We start from the raw sequence: 24,224 nt of genomic DNA on the forward strand, positions 1-24,224 counted from the left end.
TGCTCTTTGGGCTGATGAGAGAGGGGGAGTTGATTGGGGGAGGGGGAGTAAAATGGGAGGCGGTGACAAGGAGGAGACAGAAATCTTTAATAAATATATAAATAATAATAATAATTTTAAAAAAAGAATAATATTATCTCAGGGTAAAAATTGAAAAAGATATTTTAAGCAAATGGAACTAAGAAGCAAGTTTCTGTAGTCATTCTAATACATAAGAATATAAATTTCAAACCAAAACGAACTTGAAGAAGATAGGAAAAGATACTACATACTCATCAAAAAATTCAAAATGAAGACATTTTTTAACATCTATACTCCACATACAACGGCACCTAAGTTTGTAAAACAAATACTACTACAACTTAAATCACAAACTGACCCTAACACACTGAAAATGGGAAACATCAATACCCCACTCTCATTAATAGAGGACATCCAGACAAAAGACTAAACACAGGAATTCTGAGCTAACAGTGCAATAAAAGGATCTTAACTGATATTTACAGAACATTCCACCCAAACACTAAAGAATATGTCTTCTTTTCTGTACCTCTTGGAATTTTCTCCAAAGTTGAAGACATATTCTGATGTAAAGCAAGTCTCAACAGATACAAAAATTGAAATAACATCATGTATCCTATCAGAAAACCACTGTTTAAAGCCAGATATCAACAATATCATGAGGAACAGAAAGCTTACAAACTCATAGAAACTGAACAAATCTCTACTGAATAAAAGAAATGGGTCAAGACAAAAACTGTCTTTCTAGTATTAAATGAAAATTAAGACACCAAATACCCAAACTCATAGGATGCAATGAATAAAATGCTAAAAGGCAAGTTCGTAGCACTGAGTGCCTACATCAAAAAATGGACGGTCTATAACTAAAAACATAATAGCATACCTGAAAGTCTTGGAGTGAGCAGGGATACAAGGAACATACCTAAACATAATAAAGGCAATATACAGCAAGACAACAGCAAACATCAAACTAAGTGGAGAGACACTCAAAGCAATCTCACTGAAATCAGGCACAAGACAAGGTTGTCCACTCTCTCCATATCTACTCAACATAGTACTTAAAGTACTATGTTGTTAGAGCAATAAGACAACAAAAGGAGATCAGGGGTATACAAATGAGAAAAAAAAAGAAGTCAAACTCTCATTATTTGCTAATGATATGATAGTTTACATAAGCAACCAAAAAATTCTACCAAGGACCTTCTATAACTCATAAATACCTTTAGTAATATATCAGGTGTAGTGATGGGAGCAGCGGGCTGTGGCCCAGCTCTTGGCTAGCTTTACTTGAAATAATTACACGGAAACTATACTTTTTTAAACACTGTTTGTCCCATTAGCTCTAGCCTCTTGCTGGCTAACTCTCACATCTTGATTAACCCATTTCTAATAATCTGTGTAGCACCACGAGGTGGTGGCTTACCGGGAAGGATCTTAACCTGCGTACATCTTGGAGAGGAGAGCTATAGCATCTGCTTGACTCAGCTTTCTTTCTCCCAGAATTCTTTTCTGTCTACTCCGCCTATCTAAGCTGCTGTCCTATCAAAGACCAAGCAGTTTCTTTATTAATTAACCAATGAAAGCAACAGATAGACAGATAACTCACCTACATCATTTCCCCCTTTCTGTTTAAAAAAAGAAAGGCTTTCACTTTAACATAGTAAAATTACATATAGCAAAACAGTTATAAAGCAAGAATTACAGTCACAATATTTATATCTATTTTATCTTTTATCATAACTAAGGAAAACTATAACCATAACTAACCATTATTCGACTCCATCAAAGACTCCAGAAGGATATAATATTACCTAAGCAAACAAGAAATAAGCAACTTCCAAACTCTAGAAATGAAAGAGACATCTCACTGCCTGGACAGTTACCCAAAGTTCTTTTGTACTGTTGGGGCATCCATCTTTGGCCAGTATCCAGCAGACTTTTCCTTGAAGAAAATTTCCTTGAAGGAAATTTCAAAGACAGTTCAGTCATTTTCTGCTGTGTCCTGCAGAATGTCTCACAGACTCTTTTATGAATCAGGAACCCCGAAAGACCATCTCACCTTTGGGCAAGTTCAGCAGTCCTCTCTCTGTGGGTTATCTGTGTCCAGTTTATGCAACAGTGCAGGCAAGAGCAGTTTCTTGCCCAAATGGCTATCAAACTCCATAAAGAGCCTCTTTGATGGCCAACTTTCCCTTGAAGTAGATTGGTACTGCCAGGAGCAGATTGTCTCATTGTCATGAAAAGCCCTAAGTTATTAAAACATTTAAAATGCCATATTCTGTAGTATTTGAAAGATATGAAGAATGTCTAACTGAAATATGTCTATATATCTAGAAAATCTAACTAACATGACTACAACCTTTGCTATTATACATGATTATCCATTAGCAACCTATATTTCCTAATATACATTTTAAAATGAACTACACAATCACAACACCTTAATCAAGATCAGAAATACATATACATATAACAAAATTGACCTTAAAATAGATTCATACTTATCACTCTGCACATAATTTAACTCCAAGTGGATCAAAGATATGAACATAAAACCAGGTACACTGACCCTGATAGAAGAGAAAGTGTTTGACAGATTTGTACTTTCTAGTACAGGAGAAGATATTCTGAAGAGAACACTGTTATTTTAGGCACTAAAATTAAAAATTAATAAATGGGACCTGATAAAACTAAAAGCTTCTGTAAGGCAAAGGACAAATAATTAAGACAAAGCAACAGCCTAGAGAATTGGAAAAGATTTTTTAATAGCTTCACATCTGATAGAAGGTTAATATCCAAATATATATAATGAACTAAAACTAACCTAGATAATCCAGAAAAAATAACACAATTGAAAATGGGGTACTGGCCGGGCAGCGGTAGTGCACGCCTTTAATTCCAGCACTTGAGAAGAAGAGGCAGGTGGATCTCTGTGAGTTCTGGCTGGGCAGTGGTGGTACATGCCTTTAATCTCAGCACTCTGTAGGCAGAGGTGGGCAGATCTCTGTGAGTTCAAGGGTAGCCTGGTCTACAAAGGCTAGTTTCAGGACAGGCCTTAGAGCATGGCTTATTTGCTAAGTGACAACTGATAACCTGGAGAGAAAGCATGCTAGCTTTCTTACTTTGACTCATACTTGATGTGGTCAGAGACCAAGTGGCAGAGAGGTGGCACAGAATCAGCAGTAGCTTCAACCTTGCTCTGTATCTGTGAGTTTGTCTTTCTCTTTGCATCCCCTTAATAAATTGGTTATTATACCTTTGTGAGTTCTTTTTCATCAGCTCAGCTGGCAGAACATGAGAGTGTTAGTATCAGGGTAGTGGGTTTATGTCCCATATTTGGTTCCAGAAATAAACAAAATCTCACAAAGATATAATAATCAATTTATTAAGGGGGTAATAATGAAAAAGACAAATTCACAGGTAGAGAGTAAGGCTGAAGCCACCACTGATCCTGGAATTCTTCTCTGTTGCTTGGTCCCCGACCATGCCATGCAATAGCCAAAGCAAGAGAGTGAGAGTGCTCTCTCTCCAGCTTATCAGTTGTCACATAGCAGACAAGGTCACACCCCAAAGCTAGTACTTCTGGCAGAATAAATTGTGAAATTTCAAACATATGCCCAATAGACTAGTGTTTCCTATTCAAGAAAATTGCTAAGTAATCTAAGAAACATTTATTTTTGCTCCAAATTTTATTCAATAAGAATCATCTTTTAAGATACAATTATATGATTTATATTAAGTCAAGTAACATTGAGCCTACATGTATTAGATAAGAAACATATTTGGCAATATTTCTAAGCATGATTAACAAGTATCTAAAGTTATAAAATCACATTATCCTATGATGCTGAAGGGTTGTGTATACTTTGCAGTCTCTGGGGTGAAGATGTCTATGGCTCCAGCAGATGTTGTAATGGCTATGATAACACTGGAGGCCAGGCAGCCCTTGCCACCACTTCAACACCTGACATAGAGAAGAATGAGATGCTTCATTTCTCCTCTCTGACTCTTGATGACCCCTCAGCCATCACATACCACATCTGTCTTTGACCTTCATTCTGTCACCCATCATCACAGCATCCCTGTTCTCATCAGCTGCCTCTTCAGGGCCTCCTTAATTTCCTTGTTGCACAAACTGTAGATGAAGGGGTTAAGAAAAGGGGTAACCACAGAGTAGACCACTGCCAAGGCTCGGTCATAGTCAAGGGAGTAACTTTTCTTCAGCCGCACATACATGAAGAGGATGCTGCCATAGAAGATGAGAACGACAGTGAGGTGGGATGCACATGTGGAGAAGGCCTTCTTCTTGCCTGCAGCAGAAGGGATCTTGAGTACTGTGCGGATAATTTGCAGGTAGGAGCTGAGAATCAGCAGGAATGTGGCCAGGATCTTGCAGGAGTTTACAATAAAATCTACCAGGACATTGACTGATGTGTCAGTACAAGCCAAGCTCAGCACAGGAGGGAAGTCACAAAAGATGTGTTGAATATGATTGGGACCACAGAAAGGAAGACGAGACACTAAGGAAATTTCTACCACTGGCCCTGCCAAGCCTCCCAACCAGCAGCCAATAGCAATCTTAGTGCAGAGTGTCTGGGTCATGAGGGTAGGATAATGGAGGGGCCGGCAGATGGCTAAGTACCTGTCATATGCCATTGCTGTCAGGAGGTAGCACTCGGTAGCTCCAAGAGAGTGGAAGAAATAGATCTGCAGGAGGCATCCAGAAAAGGAAATGGTCTTCTGCTCACTGAGCAAGTTTGCCAGCATCTTAGGGATGGTGGCAGCTGTGTAGCCAAGCTCCAAGAAGGAGAGAATGCTGACAAACTTGTACATGGGTGTGTGGAGCCGAGAGTCCATATGGACCAGCAAGAATATCAGCAGGTTTCCCAATATTGTAGTGAGGTAAATGGCAAGCAACAAGAAAAAGAGATAAGTCTGAACACCTTGAAGGTAAGGGAAGCCCAAAATGATGAATTCTGTTACCTGGCTCCAGTTTCCCGTGTCCATTGCTCAGCATTCATGTACTTATAAAGCAAATCTAGAAGATATAAGGGAAGAATCAGCCATTGGCATCTTCTCAAAAAAACCTTTCAATGTCTTCCCCAGACTGCTAGAGTAAACTTTCCACTAGCACATGCTTTGAGAAGTGATAATTCCACCCCTGCCCACTCTTCCTGTCTTCAGTAATTAGAACTATCCAATAATTAGAACTAAACTGCCCCTTACTACACAACAAATCTTTGGCCCCACATCCCACCTTATAACTCACTTTTCTTGGTTACTGTAGGCTTCAGAACTTTGTTTTCCTTATTCATGGTGCATGTCACCTTATATATTGTGGAAGAGCATCACTTAGACCGGGAAGTATCAACAGTGTACCAGACCAAGGATGTGCAATTCCCAGTACATTTCTTGCTTTCTAACTTTAACTTGTTTGCTTGCTCAAGCTTTCGGCTCCTGAAACACTGATATTTTCATTCCTACCTCCTTATATTCACTCATGAAAACAAAACTTACCCCACCTATTTGCAAAAATATCAGTCAGAATTTTAGGCCTCTTTGAGGCACTAGTAAAAATTACAATAGAAACTAAAACAGTTTAAATAAATGGAGACTCAAACAGACCAAGCAAATCCTACACCACCCTTCTCTCCCTCAAAATGGCCACTTTCTCAGTCTTCCCTATGTCCAATCTTAAATGCACTTCTCTTACTCATTATTGGTGCAGATAAAAGATATTTATGGTCAATATAACTAGATATTGTTGAATATTTTCTAAACATTATAACTAGGCACAGACTCAGGGATTAACTAAACTATAGTGGCCAATGCTAAGAAACTCCTGCTTCCTTCTTTGTGTGTTTTTCCTTACTTTACTTGTTATACAAAATTATATGTATTTATCATGTATGACATTGTGCTGTAAAGTGAGAAAGGATTGGACTCAGCTAGTTAAGTATGGTTTCAGGTAACTTTCATTTTGTGATGAAGCCACTTGACATCTGTTTTCTTGGTATTTTAAAAAATACAGTGAACTGGGATGTTGAGATGGCTCAGTGCACAAGTGCACTTGGTACCAAGCCTAAAAATCTGAGTTTGATTCAGTGTCTTACATGGTAGAAGGAGAGAAAAGACTAATAAAAGTTGTCTTCTGTCCCCCACACCGTTGCCATGGCACACACACACACACACACACACACACACACAGAAACATACATATGCACACACACAAATAAAAATGTTTAAAATACAATATACTATTATTAACTAAACTCACCCTGTTGTCCAAAGACTTTAATATTCTAACTGACTAAATAAAGAAATAAGCACAATAGTTTCTCAGACTATTCTATCAGTATAGAAACATGACAATAATCTCACTCACTAAACAAACATGTTACACACGCATGACTCCACACATAATTACACATGCACCTCAATCCTCCAGTTCATGATATTTATATACTATTCATATAATTCATATAATTTGACATCTCTTTTCACTCACTTTTTCAGATCCAAGTCACTCAATATAATTATAAATCTCTGTTGATTTCAAAACTATTTTATCATTTCTACTTAATTGGTCATTTCTAGCAGTAATAAACGTTGATACAACATTGAAAGAAGCTCAAGGACCATCATAAATTTGAATTTCACTGAAGTGTTTGAATTTTTAAATATAACATCTATTCCATCTATTCCTATCCATTCATAAAGATAAAAGAGCTTTCAACAGCTCCTAAAAGAAGGAAGGATGAAAACAGTACCATTATCCATCCTCACTAAATGCAGCACCTCCTTGGTCTGACTCAGACCAGCAAATACTAACATTCTCTCCTGCAGGAAGAAAACTGTATCCTCAAAAACTCCTACAGATGAAATCAAACCCCTGCCAGCACTGACGATGCCAGATGGTGATATGACAGCCTTCTCTATTATAGAAATGCTTAGACTGATAAAACTCTTCCTCCCTTTGACATGAGATCTGACTTCCAAGCACTCTTTTTATTCTGTGGAGTGACCCTATCATTTTGATTGTGAGTCATGCTTTTAAACATCAGCATCATCAATATGTTCACCATTATCATCAAAATTTCATTGTCAGGGGCTCCCTGCATTCAATATTGACTCATCTGTTTGTACTATTCCCACATTAAAACTTTGTCTCATCTGTAGGACCCTGAAGACACCTAAATCTCCATTTACCTCACGCTCACTTCTTTCTCTGGCTATGCAGGATGAAAGTATCTTTTTCTGCTGCTCCCAGCAGTCATGGGCTGGGGAAATGTCTTAGTGGGTAAGAACTCTGTCTTGTCAAGCTTGAGGACTTTGGTTTGAATGTCTAGCACCTGCATGAAAAGCCAAGCTAGGCTGCTTGAGCCTGTTACCTATCAATGGTAGGCAAAAACAGGTGGTTCTCAAGAGTTTGCTGGCTTGCCATCCTAACTTCAGTGGTGAAATTTCAGTTTAATGACCTTAATTCAAAGAATTAAGACAGAGAGTGATAGAGGAAAAGAACCAACATCCCAGAATCCTACTCATGATCATCTGAACATCACACAGAGAAATATAAAGACACAAAGAGACAGAGATAGTAATTTGAGAGAATAACAGAGACAGAGGAAGATCCAGTCATACTTCTTCACTGCCCTTTCATTATATACTGATTCAGATTCTAAGTTATTCTTATCCTTATATTTTACCCTACAGAAGTAGCTCTCTGTGAGCTATTAAAAATGTTTATTTGTATAACTTTTGAATATATATATATATATATGTCTCTGCATATAGGTATATGCACACGAGTGCAGTTGTCCACGAAGGCCAGAGGTACCAGATCCTAAGAAGCTGGAGTAAGAAAAAGTAGTAGTAGTGAGTCACCTAATGTGGGCATTGCAAACCTAACTCAGGTCCTTTGGAAGAACAGGGAGGTTTCTTAACTGCTAAGCCATCTCCTCAGCCCAACTGTAAGCCTTTTGAAATCAAAAAATAAATTCTGTACTTTAGTTACTACATAGAATTTTTGCACAATGTCTTATGTATCACCAAGGCGATGGCTGATGAAAAATATAATGTCAATCTAAATGCTTGTCCGGGTCTTTCATGAGGGTCATCTCCTTTGGTGTAAGAACTGGAGTAAGGGCTGTTAGAAGACATAGCATATTTACAAATTTGTACTTTTCTTAGTTAGGCCATATCTCACTTCTCATATTCCAAGAAGCTTTCAGAATTAGTGTCTTACATTTTATTCTCTACTTCATTGTCCCTGACCTGTATCTACTGTGACATAAGCCCAAATGGTTGCAACTTAAGAGATCAACCCCTTCAGTTTCTCCATTTTACAAAGAAGGACATGGGGATCAAGAAAGGGAAGATGCCATGTCAAAAATCACACACTTGCTTAAAAGCATATCCAAACTGCTAATTCTGAGACTAGGATCTTCACATTTACAAAGGAGAATATATGCCTGGCATGGTGGCACACATTTTTAACCGTGGTACATTTTGAACTATTGTGTGGAAACCTATCTCCAGAAAGAATGTATGTGTATGAGCATAAATAACGACTTTTCAATAGTATTCGTTTTGTGTTTTACACAATATGAACATTCCACGAACCCTAATTATTTGGTGAACTTTGTATTTCTGAATATTCTTGGTCTTTTCCTAATGACCAGCCTAGAAAGAAAGATGATAAAGTGTCTTCCTGACAAATTCTTACTCACAGCTGGATAATGAGGATCCTTTAGGGCTTGACTCTGGGGCCACAGGTGAGTCTACAGCTTGAAGAGAATTCCCCCATCACATCCTATTTCATTTCTTTGCAGAAACATGTGTAACCACTCATAAGTGATGCGTGAGTTGAGCTTTCTCACTTTGAGAAAACCTGCACAAGTAAATCAAACCTTAAAATATTCCCCTTTCATGATCTATATTCTTGATTGGGTAGAGGTCTCTGGGCCTTCACAGCAGACCTCTTGAGGTTGCTAGGTGTTCCTTTGGGAAGCAAACTGGCATCCATGAAGTTCATTACCCAGGAGTCCTTTGCCTCCTGCCTGCTTAGCTTATTGCAACAATTACCAACAGTTCAAGATGCAAGACTCTCTTACTGCAGTGTTTTTTCTTTAGTGATTACCACCATAAAACTCCAAAACAAACTGAGCCCCTGCATTGCAAAACTCTAGAGAAAGAAATTTACGCTTTCTCATACATGTAATAGAACCTTCATAAAATGTGACTGTCTTGGTCCCTGAGATGATGAAGAGAGACACAATCTGAGAACATAGAAACTATCACTGCAGGCCCTAATCCTGATTATTAGTAAAACTAGAGCAGTTTTTTTAAATTTATTTATTTATTAAGGATTTCTGCCTCCTCCCCGCCACCGCCTCCCATTTCCCTCCCCCTCCCCCGATCAAGTCCCCCTCCCTCATCAGCTCCAAGAGCAATCAGGGTTCCCTGACCTGTGGGAAGTCCAAGGACCGCCCACCTCCATCCAGGTTTAGTAAGGTGAGCATCCAAACTGCCTAGGCTCCCACAAAGTCAGTAGGTGCAGTAGGATCAAAAACCCATTGCCATTGTTCTTGAATTCTCAGTAGTCCTCATTGTCCTCTATGTTCAGCAAGTGCGGTTTTATCCCCTGCTTTTTCAGACCCAGGCCAGCTGGCCTTGGTGAGTTCCCAATAGAACATCCCCATTGTCTCAGTGTGTGGGTGCACCCCTCGCGGTCCTGAGTTCCTTGCTCATGCTCCCTCTCCTTCTGCTCCTGATTTGGGCCTTGAGATTTTTGTCCGGTGCTCCAATTTGGGTCTCTGTCTCTGTCTCCTTTCATCGCCTGATGAAGGCTAATATTCAGGGGGATGCCTATATGTTTGTCTTTGGATTCACCTTCTTATTTAGCTTCTCTAGGATCACGAATTATAAACTCAATGTCCTTTATTTATGGCTAGAAACCAAATATGAGTGAGTACATCCCATGTGGCAGTGTTAGCTTGCCCTGATTGCTACCTTAGGATTCTGGATTTCAATCTAGCTGCAACTTCAACTATTCATGTGAAACTAGCTAGCTACTTGATTAATCATTTAGTTTCAAACTTTCTTAAAGAATGTAGTATACATATTTATTCCTTAAAAATTAAGTATGAGGAGGCAGAGGCAGGTGGATCTCTGTGAGTTCGAGGCCAGCCTGGTCTACAAAGAGAGTTCCAGGACAGGCTCCAAAACCACAGAGAAACCCTGTCTCAAAAAACCAAAAAAAAAAAAAAATAATAAGTATGAGAGGTATTGAGGATCATGTTATATACATATATATTTAAAAATCACATTTCCATGTAAACATATTCAATTGTTATTTATCAGCTGAATATATCTGTAAAGAAGAGATGTCACTTTTCTCATGATAAAGAAATATCTAGCCCGGTAAGCGCACATTGGGGTGCTACACACAGATGATTAGAAATGGGCTAAATTAATATGTGAGAATTAGCCTAGAAGAGAATGGGTCAAGCAGTGTTTAAAAGGAAAAAAAAAGAAATATCTAACTGTGATAATGAGTGTGAAAAATTATGGACTCTGAGCTGTGTGGGATAACTTATGTAGGCTTTCCAGTTTTTAATTACAACCACGTTTTCAAAGTTCTTAATATAAACTTCCTTTATCTATCTCCTAACATCTTACTAGAAGTTTACATTCACACATTTACTTACAAAGGTTATTTGTCTTTTGATTATCCTAGGGATATGTTAAACTGGTGTTGTGATTTTGTTGATTTACTTTGATTTAAATTTTTGAAATTATTGCATAATTATAAAATTTCTCCTTTTCCTTTCTTCCTTCCAAACCGTTCTTCACATTCCTCCAACTCTCCTTCTAATCCATTGACTTTTCTTTCATTGTTATTACATACACATATATGTTTGTATATATGTATATGCACATATATTCCTAAATTATAAACTGCTCAGTTCATATTATATTACTTATATGATGTATGCTTTCAGGTCTGACACTGTTTAGCACTGAACATCCAGTTGGTGAGGTTTTCCCTGGGGAAGACCAAATTTCTCACTGCCAGTTTTCTTCAGTTGCCTGTAGTTCTTTGTGTTGAGTTGAGGCCTCACGAGTTTTTCTCAGTCTTCTTTGGCATGTTCACTGGTGTCATTCTTGTTCAGCCAATGTTTGGGCAATTATATTGATTATACTAATGGTTATAGCTCATGCCGTTACAAGGAAACACAATCTCACAGCAAAATACCCGATCTTCTGGCTCTTACAACACCTCTACCCACTCTTCTGTAATGTTCCTTGTGCCTTAGGTGTATGAGTGTTTTCTAGGTGTATACATTGGGACTGGTCTCCACATCTCTGATTTTTATCGATTGTGGTTTTTTGTAGTGGGTGTCTTCTGTTTTCAAAGAGAATTATCTTTGATGAGGAGTGAAGACTACATTTATCTGTGAGTATAAATACAAACATTTATAGATTTTTTGTTAGTGATTATACTGATTTAGTAAAGTAAGGGTTGTAGATTTTCCTCCAATAATCATGACTTTACCAATACTGAATAGTTAGCTAGATTTCCAGTACCAAGCATGGTTCCCCATCTTGTTGAACAGATCTTGAGTACAGTTATATAAATGTTGGTATGAGAGCCATTACTGCACCCCTAGGGCTACTGTTCAATGCTGGTGTAGGGATTAAGTCCAGCCCCTTTTGTTCACCTCTGGCTAATGTTTACCTATAAATCTGGCCTCAAACTCCAGATCCACCTGCCTCTGCCTCCTTCAGCAAATCCTACTGGCCTGCGCCACCAGAGCCAGCTCGGTGGTGGCTAGATCCAGCCCATTCCTTAGCTTTCCAGCCTCATGGCAGAGATACAGGCTGTTGCCATGTTTATCGTCACAACTCTATGGCATTTCAAGGTCCCTGCCAGCAAGTAAGTTGCAGCATTATGTCCAAAGACAACACTCAAGTCCTCTCTCTGTCGTCGGCCCTCCTGCCTCAAACAGTCAGAGTTTGCCCTGGCAGGATGGCCCAGAAAGCCGGCATTTTTAAACGGCGCAGCTTTTTTCCTGCTACGGCTGAAAACTGAAAAGCATTTTCATCAACATCGTTTAAGTGTTTCGTGGCAGGATCTCTTAATGAGCTGCAGGGTCTTGCAGCTAAAATTGAGTCAGGAAGCCTCTCTTAGATGAGAGTGCTTGCTTGCCTCTAGCAAGCAGAGTAGACCCAAAAATTGTTGCTACCAAGAAAACATGCTTTACTCTTTCCCAAGCTTTCTCAGGCTTTCAGTGGATTCAGTTGTCCACACGTCTAGGCGCCATTCTGTTGTAGGAGCTGCGGGCTGCATTCCTGCTGCCCCAGCTCCTGGCCACCAGCTAGCTTATGTCCCAAAATAACAACACACAAACTGTATTCTTTTAAACACTGCTTGGCCCATTAACTCTAGCCCTTACAGGCTAATTCTCATATCCTGATCAACCCATCTCTAATAATCTGTGTAGCATCAGTCTTACCGGGAAAGATTCAGCATGTCTGACCTGGCAGCTTGCTTCATGGTATCTGACCGGGAGAGGAGAGCATGGCCTCTGAGCTCACTTCCTCTTCCTCCCAGCATTCTGTTCTGTTATTCCTCCCACCTATGTTTTAACCTATGAGGCCAAGCAGTTTCTTTATTACTTAACCAATGACCTTCCTCCATCATGCTGGTCTTTCATGTGCTTCGTAGGAACTATAGCTGGGCAGGATTTTTTTTTCCATTCAAAAATTTACACTCCCCCCTCCCATTCCCCTCCCGCTCCCTCACCGACCCTTCTTCCTTCCCCTCCCTCCTTAAGAGAGTGCAGAGAACCTGCCCTGTGGGAAGTCCAAGGCCCTCCCCCCTACATCCAGGCCTAAAAAGCTGTGCATCCAAATAGACTAGGGTCCTAAAAAGCGAGTACATGCAATAGAAACAAGACCCAGTGCCTTTATCAATGGCTTCTCAGTCCGCCCCCATTGTCATCCACTTTCAGAGAGTCCAGTTTGATCGCATGCTCATTCAGACCCTGTCCAGCTGGATTTGGTGAGCTCCCATTAGATCACGCACACTGTCTCAATGAGTGGCCCAACCCCTCGCAGTCCAGACTTCCTTTCTCATCTTCTCCCTCCTTCTGCTCTTCAACTAGACCTTAGGAGCTCAGTCCATTGCTCTTATGAGGGTCTCTGTCTCTATCTCCATCTGTCACAGGATGAAGATTCTATGGTGATATTCGAGAAAATCATCAGTGTGATAGTGGGGCAAGGCCAGTTCCGGCACCCTCTGCTCTGCTACCCAAGGACCTAGCTGGGGACATCTGCTGGGTAGGGTTTTTGGTTGTTTTCGTGCTTTGGAAGAATTGTGCCTTTAGGTATCATGGAAACTAGTCCTCAGTGGTTAGACATTCAGATGCATTCTAGCTCAGGAAGTGGTGGGCCCTGTGTGTGAAGTACATGATGTCTTCAGCAATAGAGACTTAACTTTCAACTCTAGGAAGCAGTCAAGGGCAATAACAATAGGCTGTATGCTTTGGGAGCCTCTTGAACAGCCTTGATAAGCAACTCAAAAATTTGTTTCTCTTTTATGTTCACATGGGTTATGGGAATCAAACTCATGTTATTAGAGATGCATGGTAATTAACTTTGCCATCTGAGCCATCCTGCTGGCCCCAATCCATCTAGAGAAAGACTTGATTTCATTCTCAAGATTTTGTCTTTTATCAAAAAAAAAACTGACTTATTTCTGGGCATAGTGGCACATGCCTTAATCTAAGCACTCATGAGAGAGTGGTCAGTGTATTTCTTTGTTCAAGGCCACCATAGTCTACACAGTGACTTCCATAACAGTCAAGGCTACATAGAGAATTATATAGCCTTGTCTAAAAATGGAAAATAAACACTGATTTATTGACTATTGTTCCATGTGGCCCTGAAATTTCTTAAGAGATTTAAGTTAATTTTAATGTATTTTGTAAAACATCATGATTAAGTTCTAGAGTGTTTCTAGATTCTTTTCAAGTGCCTAAGAAAGTTAAAGACTGTCAAAATCATACGTTGTTTCATATCAACATCTGTAGGTACTCATCATCTTTCCTTACCCACCCACTAGGCTTACAGCTGTGAGTAGTTCCTTGGTCCTTCTTAGGTATACATATGAGCTCTCTATACTTAATTGTTTTTTTCTCTAAGAGGACCTGAAAGTTATTGGCTTGAAGTGTTCTAATCTTTGTGGAGAAGACAGAGTCTAAATTTAGATACTTGACAGCTAGCTAACACATCTGGACTAACTGCATTTTATATTGGCTAATTATTTACTGATTTCTTACTTCCTTTATTTATATGCAATAAACAACATGAATTTGCATTTTTGAGGAGTCAAAAGTATATCCAATGTAAAAACCTAGTGAAAGTAATAACTCAATTCTATATTCAATAAAATATATAAAAAATTTTAAAAATGATGTATTTCTCCTTTTAGTTAATTTTGTTATTTAGCTCTGAATTATTAATTCATTGTCCATTCTACTAAATTATTCATTTTTTCTTACTTTAAATTTATTTTTATTTTATGTGTAGAAGTTTTACCTGTATGTATATCTGTGCACCCCTAGATTAGATGAGAAAACAAGATTCAGCTATCTCTTGTCACCAAAAAATACAGATAACGATATTGAAAATGAGAGTCACATGATAAAGATTAACTTACAAAAGAAATGGAAAGTATAAAAAAGTTGGCATAGCAATTCCATTATCAGATAAAGTAAACTCTTACCTAAACTTCCTCAGAAGAGATAAAAAATGAGGAAAGTCACCAAATAATTTAATAATACTAATTATGTATATATCCAATGCTGGGGCTCCCAATTTTATATAAAAAAATACTAAAGGGCACCACGTGTCAGATATGTATAGATACATTAAGAGTAGGTGATGTAATATCCATCTTTCATCTTTAGCTCCACCCAACAAAAAATCAAGCAAGAAACTTCATAGTGAAGTTATATGACAGATTGATTGGATTTAAATGATATCTATAGAATATTTAGCACAGTGGTTAGGAAGACACATTCTTTTAAGTGGTACTTGGAAACTACTTTAATACCAATTACATTATAATTCACAAAGTAAGTCGTAAGAAATAAAAAAGAGAGGAATAATTTCTTGCGTCATCATATCATAAAGAAATAAACTAGAAATCTACAGAGACAGAAATTACATGAATATTTGGAGACTGAACAAAGAACTTTTTAAGGAATATTTATCCATTGAAGATATCAGTGAGGAAAATATTTTATAAATACAGTAATTGGTAGAAAATGATGAATATTAGGACGGAAATTGATGAAATAAGAACACAAAAAACAATACATAAAAAAGAAACAAAGCTGGATACCACTAGAAAAGTTAGTAAAAGGGAGAGAAGATAAAAAGTAACAAAATTAACAATGGAAGGCAACTGTTTCACAAACCAAAGTAATTAAAATGCTTAGAATATATCCCCAAACCTGTAAAACCTATAAGAAACTGATAAATGCCTAAACATATATGTCTTACTAAAACTAAATCAAGACATTATTAACAACTCATATAGACCCATATTGAGTAGCATGATTGAAGAAGTAAGTAAAAGGCCCTCTGCAAAGAAAAGACCAGGGCTAAATACATTGTTCAATTCTACAGTTAAGATGTGATACCAACACTTTACAAATGACCACACATTTGTGAAAGGGAAAGGACTCTACCAAACTCATTCTACAAAGTCCAATATCAGAACTAGATAAGGACAAAATAAAATTAAATTAAAAAATAAACCTAGTGTACAAAAATTATCAATGAAACACTTCCAAAACAAATTTGAAACACATTAAGAAAATCATGCATTACCACCACCTTGCAGGTTTCAGCCCAAAGATGCATGATTTGTTCAACATATGCAAATCCATGAAAGTAATACACTATATAAATATATTTAAGAACATAAATCTTAGTCTTAGAAAATGTGATTAACTCTCTAATTGCATAAAAGCAAATATACCTACACATAGAAATAATTTCACATATTTTGAAGGAAAAAATAATTTAATGGAGATCAGTCACACACATGAACTCACAGCAGTTGTGATAGCATATACAAAAGCCATGTAAACTTAGGCCAGACAAAATCCCAGCAGGGAGGGGGAGGTGGGCATTGATTCCAACAGTAGTAAAGAGCTATTAGCAATTGATAGCTACTAAGAGAGGGAAAGCCAGTTTTCTGTAACAATTTAGCTCCTGCTCAACCATACTGTAGTGAAGACCACTCATTTAAGAATATATGGTCAGTAGAAATGGGACTTACTAAGTAAAAAACAAATAAAACACAAAGTTGGGTTGGTAGGGAAGGGGGCTGGATCTGAGAGGAGTTGGAAGAAGGAGAGAATATGATCAAAATACACTATAAAATTTTTTCCAAGAACTAATAAAAAAAACAAAAGTGAAGATCAGGCTGAGTATTCACAAAGGATTTCCAAGACACCGTCATTTGAAATGACATTAATATACTGATTGATTTGGTGTGAGGTAGGTGTGTGTGCATGTCATAGAGTACCTGGGGAGGTCAGAGGACAACTTTATGGAGTCCGTACTCTCCTTCCACCATGGTTCTATGGCTTGAACCCAAGTCATCAGTTTGCATCCCAAGTGCTTATTCTCACAGAATACTCTCACCAGCTCTGAAAGTGATATTGAACCAACACAATTGGGAGGAATGAGTCACAAAAGTGTTGGGGGAAGTGTTAAGGTTCTGAAACCAAAAAAAATCATATCATATAAGAAGTGATAATAACTCTGAAGAAAGACCCTGGATTCACTAAGGGAAAGACGAAGGATGAAAGATCCTTATTATATTAGGGGAAATAGCACAGAAGAATTTTGTCTAGTTTTAAAAGCTGTGGTAAGGCTTTAGATTTCACTTTATCAGTAACTGATTTTCCTAGGTTTTGGAACTACTTATATAATTAAGGCTTAAAATATTGGATTTCTTAAAGATATATTTTAGTGTGTGTGTGTGTGTGTGTGTGTGTGTGTGTGTGTGTGTGTGTATTGTGTGTTGCCTATGTGGATATCTGTGGACCATAAGCATTCCTGGTGCCACCAGAGGTTAGAGGAGGGGATTGGGACTTGAGTTACAAGGTTGTGAGTCATTGTCTGGACTCTAGAAATAAAACACTCAACCTTTATAAAAAATAGTCAATGTTTTTAATTGCTGAGCCATCTCTGAAGCTCTTAAAATATTAGATCTTATATGGAAGCATATAATGCAGCTCATATATGAGAGGTGCTAATTCATACCAGGATAGCACACTAAAAATAATCAGAAACAGGTTCAAAATGTATTTTGAGGAAATATCAGCATGAATTAATTATGAACTGAAAATAGGGTGGAGGAAAATGAAGCAAATATAAATAATACAAATTTACAGAGATATAAATGCATTCCCAAGGTCTAGACTGTGAAATTTTCACTTTTGGAATGTCAAAATGCAAATTCCTGGAATATATCTACATAGGGTTGTGAGCTATGTCTTACAGAATCTACAACTCAAAAGAGATTATTTCAGTCTTAGATGCAGAAAACTTCTACTATCATAGTATTGCTAATAATCATATTTAAAGCAATAGGAATAACTAAGAATCTACAGACACAGTACTATAAAATAAAGAATACCAAAAGAGACTTACTTGAGAAATGAGAAATCTAGAATCTATTGATATCATGAAAGTCAAGACACACATATTTAAGGAGAAAAACTGGTCATGCATGTTAAGATTTAAAGAATGAGGAATAAGATAGGCCCACTGGATTCAGCTTCATTAATATCTTTGGCAAAATTTTCCTTTAAAACCTGGAACAAAGTCAAAGGGAAATGGGTTGAAACCAAATGAAAGGGAAAACGAGATAAGTGTTGGACTATTTAGTTGGAAAAGGGGAGAAGAAAAATTGACCTCTTCATGGTCAGAAATGTGTGGCAAGAGAAGGTACTTGTTTAAAACTATGAACTGGATACTGAATGTTCTTAATGCCAAGAACACTGATCAAGTTAAAATAGGAAGGGTACAGATAAAGAAAATGAAAGCAAGAAAGGAAGAAAGAAAGAAACCGTTGGAAAAATAAAAGAAGATTCCTGAGGCTGTGTAACAAGGAAGCAAGATTGATTAAGACCAGCTCAAATTTACATAGATACTTCTAGAGGTGAACATTGAAGTAAGGAGTGAACTTTGGTAGAAAGTCAATGATGAGCTGGACTAGCTTTCTCTCCCTTCTTGAAGATGGTCCTCTTGATAGCCTGAATGAGTTCCTTGTTTCGAAGACTATAGATAATAGGATTGGCCAAAGGTGTTAACACAGAGTAGACTACAGCCAGAGTCCGATCAAGAGTTAGCGAATAGCTCTTCTTTAGCCGAACATACATGAAGATGATGCTCCCAAAGAATATGAGGACCACAATGAGATGTGAGGCACATGTGGAAAAGGCTTTCCTTCTTCCAGCTGCTGTTTTTATCTTCAGCACAGCACCAATGATTCTCCCATAAGAAGTCATGATAAAAAGGAAAGTGATAAGGATGATGAAGGCATTGACAGCAAAGTCCACCAGAACATTAGTGGATGTGTCCTTGCAGGCCAGGCTCAGAAGGGGTGGAAAATCACAGAAGATGTGTGGAATTTCATTGTAGTTACAGAAGGGGAGTTGAGAGACCAGGATGACCTCAGAAATAGGACACAGGAAACCACAAGTCCAGCAGCCAGCAGCCATCTTGACACAGAGTGTTGTGGTCATAATTGAAGGGTAGTGGAGCGGCCGGCAGATGGCCAGGTATCGGTCATAGGCCATGGCTGTGAGAAGGTAGCATTCAGAGGCCCCAAGGGAGTGGAAGAAATAAGTCTGAAGGAGGCATCCTGCAAAAGAAATGGTCTTCTTCTCACTGAGAAGATTAGCTAACATCTTGGGGATGGTCGTGGCTGTATACCACAACTCCAAGAAAGAGAGAACACTGACAAAGTGGTACATGGGTTTGTGAAGAGTTGCATCCAGTCGGATGACTAGGAAGATGAGCATATTACCTCCAATAGTGAACAGGTATGCCAACAACAGCAAGACAAAAAGCCAGCCCCTGATGTGTCCAACATTGGGGAAGCCAAGGAGCACAAACTCAGACAGGCTAGAGAAGTTGTGTTGATCCATGGGAAGCTGAAGAGGACAAGGAACGATTGAAAAGCTGAGTTAGAAGGATTGCCAATCTAACCTGATGACTTATTTATCTTTCGCCCTCATAAATTTAAAGGAAACATTTTACTTACTGTCATTAATACTAATACGATTAAAACTAAATAAAATAACAACCAGCTCTGGTTTTTAATATATTCAGTGAGAAAGGTACTATTTTCATACCTATTTTACACAAGGGAAATGTGAGGAGGAATAAATTGTGACAAAATGCTATTTCATTTGACACCAGTTCATAGAAAGAAAATTTCAATTTCTGTACTCAATATTGCTCAACTCTAAGCCATGCAGCTTTCCCAAAGCATTCTATGCTTTCTCCCAGGTCATTCATAGACTTTCCCTCAGCCCAGGCCAAAATGATGAGATAGTATATGATATTGGTGCCGCAGATTTTTTTCTTGTCCTCTAACTAAAATATATTAATATTCATCGAACAAGGATGTCTCAGGACTAAAGAATACAAACCTCAACAAGGTGCAATCTCTGACCTGAGAACTCGCAGTCACATTGCCACAGTTAAGTATGCCCATCAATCTTCTCAGCACAACCTATGGCATATAAAACATTATGGAGTGGCAGGAAGGGTGCTCATTTGTCAGACAAGGATTACAGAAAGAGAATTCTCAGAAAAGGAAGGCATTGAGCCAACTTCTCCAAGCAGAGTAAGAATCAATGGCAAAGGGAAAGAAGCACTATAGATAAATATTCTCTTCTGGACTGCAAGAAACCCAAGAAAGGTGCTGTAAAATGTACCCAGCCACTTAGGACCCTACCTCAAAAGATCCAAGATGCCACTAAAGAATAATTAGAAAGAGTCGTACAGTCATGCATAGACAGACTACCAGCACAGCTGAAGTGTAGTTCTTACGACAAGAACCTCAGAGGTGGATGAGCATAGGTGTCTGCGGATGCTTCTGACATGAAAGAAAAAGATAGGTGAGCAGCACATTTAGTGATTAAATGCAGGTTTGAAATTAGGAATGATAAAGTAGCAATAAATAAAAACCCCAGTATTTTCAGAAAGCTAACCAAAACATATAGGAATAGATGCATAACTTAGGTGAAATCCCATCTAAAAATGCACAGAACATTCTCGTTGTTCTCAAACATTGTGTGAATAGTATATAAAAAGAAAAAAAAAGGAAAAGAAAGCAAAGAAAAGAAGGGTAATAGAAAAGGGAAAGATAGTAAGAGAGGAGCAATTGATATGTTACTTCATTTGTCTAAAAATGGCAGCCAGCCTCAGTCACTGTGTCCACCAGAGTTCATACTGATTTCACAATGGCTATCTAATCCCAACCATCATATTACAAATTACCAACTCTTTTTGTCTTTTTCAACTTAACCTTTAAAATAATGATTGTTACATTAGGGGTATTAAATAAAAATTATTTAGCCAAGCTAATTAAATAATTAGCACACCAGATACCTTCCCTTTGATTTATACCACTCACTCTAACCCAATTGCCCCCCCAGCCCTAATGCCCTCATATAGAGATAAACTTACAGATTTTCTGTTTGAAAATGCAAAATTCATGCAAAGCAATTTCTGCTTAAAAGATTCCTCTTAAATCTGCCATAAACTATGCATTCACCTCCCCTATTATAAGAGATGATTAAATTAAAAGAGTATTTTATGCTTTATTGCTTTATGGGTAACTTTACTCCTCTTGGCCACTAGTTTCTGATTTAATTCTCATTCTTTTTCCCCTTCTGTGACCTACCTCTTGTATCCTTCACAATCAGGTCAAATGTTAGCTCATTAGTGAAGTCTTTTGTTTTTGTTTTTGTTTTTTTTACTTTCCTAGAAAAAGTTCTTTATTCCTTCTATACATCATACTATTTAGAGTAGCTAATTAAAGTAGAGTTGCTACCTTATACTAAGTCTATCTTTTCTACAAATTGGGGATATTTTTGAGAGAACATACACACTCTGCTAATTAAGGAATTTCCCCAATAAAAGATGAAAATGACAAGCACAGAGTTCAGGTTTCTTGTATGCTACTTCCCCCATACCCACATTAAGTTACACCTTTCCACCTGCACACAGAATCCCTATCCTGTCTGCATCTTAAGATCAATATATTCCAAATAATTTTCCCTGATCTGTCTATACTCCTGCCTTTTTATACCTCCAGCCCAAATAAATAAAAGAAATATGTCTAATTATCTGCTGTGTCTAAGAAACTGTTAGATAGTGTTCTTTCTACAAAAGACCTTGTCTAAAGCCAGCTGTATGTTAATATCAAAGAAGGCCTGGTAAGCATGAGATGCTTTTCACAACCACTCTGAAGACTTCTGATCCTTAAATTCTTCCCCTAAAGATGCTTAATACCTTCACTAAAAACCCTGGGTAAGGCTCTCTTTAGGTACTTACCAAGAACACCTGTCCCTGAGAAAAGCAAGAACTTATAGAAACCTGTTTTTATGCCATCTGCACGGTAGCTTGCCTGCATCATCACCCACTCTACAGAGTACACAGTAGTGAATCTCTCACTGGATTGGGAAGGATAGGAGCCAAGCTGACCTTTAATGCCCTTTGTGATCTGATTCTGTAAAGTTTGCAGAGATGGATTTTTTAAGACAGTTGTATAAGCTATCTCTTCATTGGATCCTACTCCCTGGATCTTAAAACAGTATCTGCTTTCAAATCCATTATTCCCACCTGTTCAATCCCTGATCCTTACAGCTAGTTAAGCCCCAGTTAACTGATCAACCACTGTACATCGCCTGTTTCTGCCTTGTCTGGCTCTGTGTGTGTGATAGATGAAGGCTGGATTGAACAGCACTTTCTCCTCCTTCGTGAGTCTTATCCCCACAACCTTGGTCCCTCGAGACAAAGAAACAAGTTTTAGGTCACTTGGGGAACAAGAAAGCATGACGTGAGAATAAGGCTCGTTTGGGCTTCTTGGGGGACTCATGGAAACAGTGTTTACTCCTGAGAGGTAGTTTCAGGTAATTCGCCCATCTCATTCGCTCCCTCGCTACCCTGTTTCTAGTGACTCCTTCACAAAGAGAAAGTCTAAGATTTCCTGGTATTTCTTTTTCTTTGAGAAGCCTCACTGATAACAGCTACCGCTTTTGAAATAAAGAACGGATATGGATTCTTAATGGTTTTCCAATTAAAAGTCTACTTTCTGAACTTTGGCTTGTTATTAGATAGTTCCCTAAGCCCAGTGCACGCATAAGCTAATACAATTTTCACAGTCACTCTGTAATGTAATAATAATACTTATTCAATTTATTTTCAAGGAAACTAAGACAGAGTATCCAAAACTGTGCCTTGAGTTACACACATACCTGCCTTAGTATTGTAAATTAAAGCACAAAGGGACTGTGATAACCGTGTCTGTTAGCATTGCCTTCCAAAGTTTGGAAGCAGTCAACAGAATGTAATCAAAGTCAGTATTTTTCCCCAGTGTATACAGTATATGTCTGTGAGACTGGAATCAAGAAAACAGAAGAAAATAAAAGGCCAGAAAGCACGGAAATAACTAAGCAGAGCTGGGAAAGGCCTGGTACAATGTATTGATGGATTCCATGTCAGGGCTTAGAATTACCAGTGGGCAGATGCCATGCTGGATGCCAGTGCATCAGTATGCAGTAACTCATTGATTTTGTCCTAGGATACTGTTTGCTCTGAAATTATAACTTAATTTGTACAGTTTTTCCCAGTCTGTAATTTTACAATAGCATATACTTTTACTAAGGGACAGGCAATTATTTTTCTTTAAGAGCCAGATAGTAAATACTTTTGAGTTGTCAGTTTTCCAGGTTCTATAAGAACCTTTATCTTTGTAACACAAATGTAACCATTTCTAGTATGGGAAAATATGCCTAAGGTTCTACTCTGGTAGAAACATGCCTGCAGAAACAGATTCCAGATCTTATTTGGCCCAAAGAGTGTATGTGAACCAAGAATTTGGTAGTCCACACATGGATGCAAAACTTATGTATATGCATAAGCAACAGAAACCCCACTCTCCATCCTCCCACTTCCCACCTCCCACCCACCTACCCACATGAGCGTGCGCATACACACACACACACACACACACACACACACCTTTATACAATTTTATTTTAAGTAACGTTTATTTTATTCTAGTGTTTTGAGAATAACATCACTTAAAATCATCCCTTAGAAAAAAATCTCTGTCTTTCCCGGACAGTAAGCATGCAACCACAGCATCCCAAATGCACAGAAAAAAAAAAGATTAATTCTCATACAAGCTTTCTATTCTTTGGATTGGCATACTTTTAAAATTTTTATTTTTAGTGACTTCTATTGCTACATCCTGACACATAAAATGTATACACAGTGTACTCTCTCTGAGTGGATTTGGCAGAGACAACTTCATAAAATCTGAAGAGGGCAGAAATCAAGGAACAAATGTCAGTTAAGCGTCCTGAAGATGGAATAAAAAATTAAACATATCATCTCTTTAGAAGGGACGAAAAAAGAACTGAAAATAATGTTAAGCGGATTATTACTTTTTCAGAAATGTTTATTCCATTTTTATGGATAAAAATATATAAACTATATAGTATCTGAAATCTTCTCACTAGACAGTTGTGAGTGCTAGCCAAATTGAAACAAATCTGTTAGATATGTGAGATCAATATTACTCATGCTTGTCAGTCTTTCTTAAATATAGCACTCAGGTATTTTTGTTATGTAATGGACAAAAGAAGTCAGAACACTACTGCTAGAAATTTTATGATCCATATACAATGTAAAAATTCACAAGTACCATGAGTTCTTCATAAACCAGGCAAATTGGAAAATCCATGGTAGGCCACATTCACCATTGATTAGAGGGTTGAATTCTGGGGAAGATGGGCCCATAAAAATCTATGGCTCACAGACACCTGTGTTTCTTGGTGATTCTCAGGACAATAAATGTTCTTTAGAGAAGA

General features: G+C 38.0%; 2 protein-coding genes across 2 annotated transcripts; both read right to left on the bottom strand.

Annotated features, from left to right (window-relative positions):
* Positions 1–4,092: 4,092 nt before the first annotated feature.
* On the bottom strand, positions 4,093–5,028 carry LOC101984351 (olfactory receptor 6N1). The gene has a single exon (XM_005368539.1). It carries the CDS (start codon positions 5,026–5,028, stop codon positions 4,093–4,095), a length of 936 nt encoding a protein of 311 aa, XP_005368596.1.
* Positions 5,029–18,308: 13,280 nt separating this feature from the next.
* Positions 18,309–19,262, bottom strand: LOC101984632 (olfactory receptor 6N2). The gene has a single exon (XM_005368540.1). The coding sequence runs from the start codon at positions 19,260–19,262 to the stop codon at positions 18,309–18,311; it is 954 nt and encodes a 317-aa protein (XP_005368597.1).
* Positions 19,263–24,224: the final 4,962 nt, after the last annotated feature.

This window comes from Microtus ochrogaster, unplaced genomic scaffold, assembly GCF_000317375.1.
Source record: "Microtus ochrogaster isolate Prairie Vole_2 unplaced genomic scaffold, MicOch1.0 UNK35, whole genome shotgun sequence".
NCBI lineage: Eukaryota > Metazoa > Chordata > Mammalia > Rodentia > Cricetidae > Microtus > Microtus ochrogaster.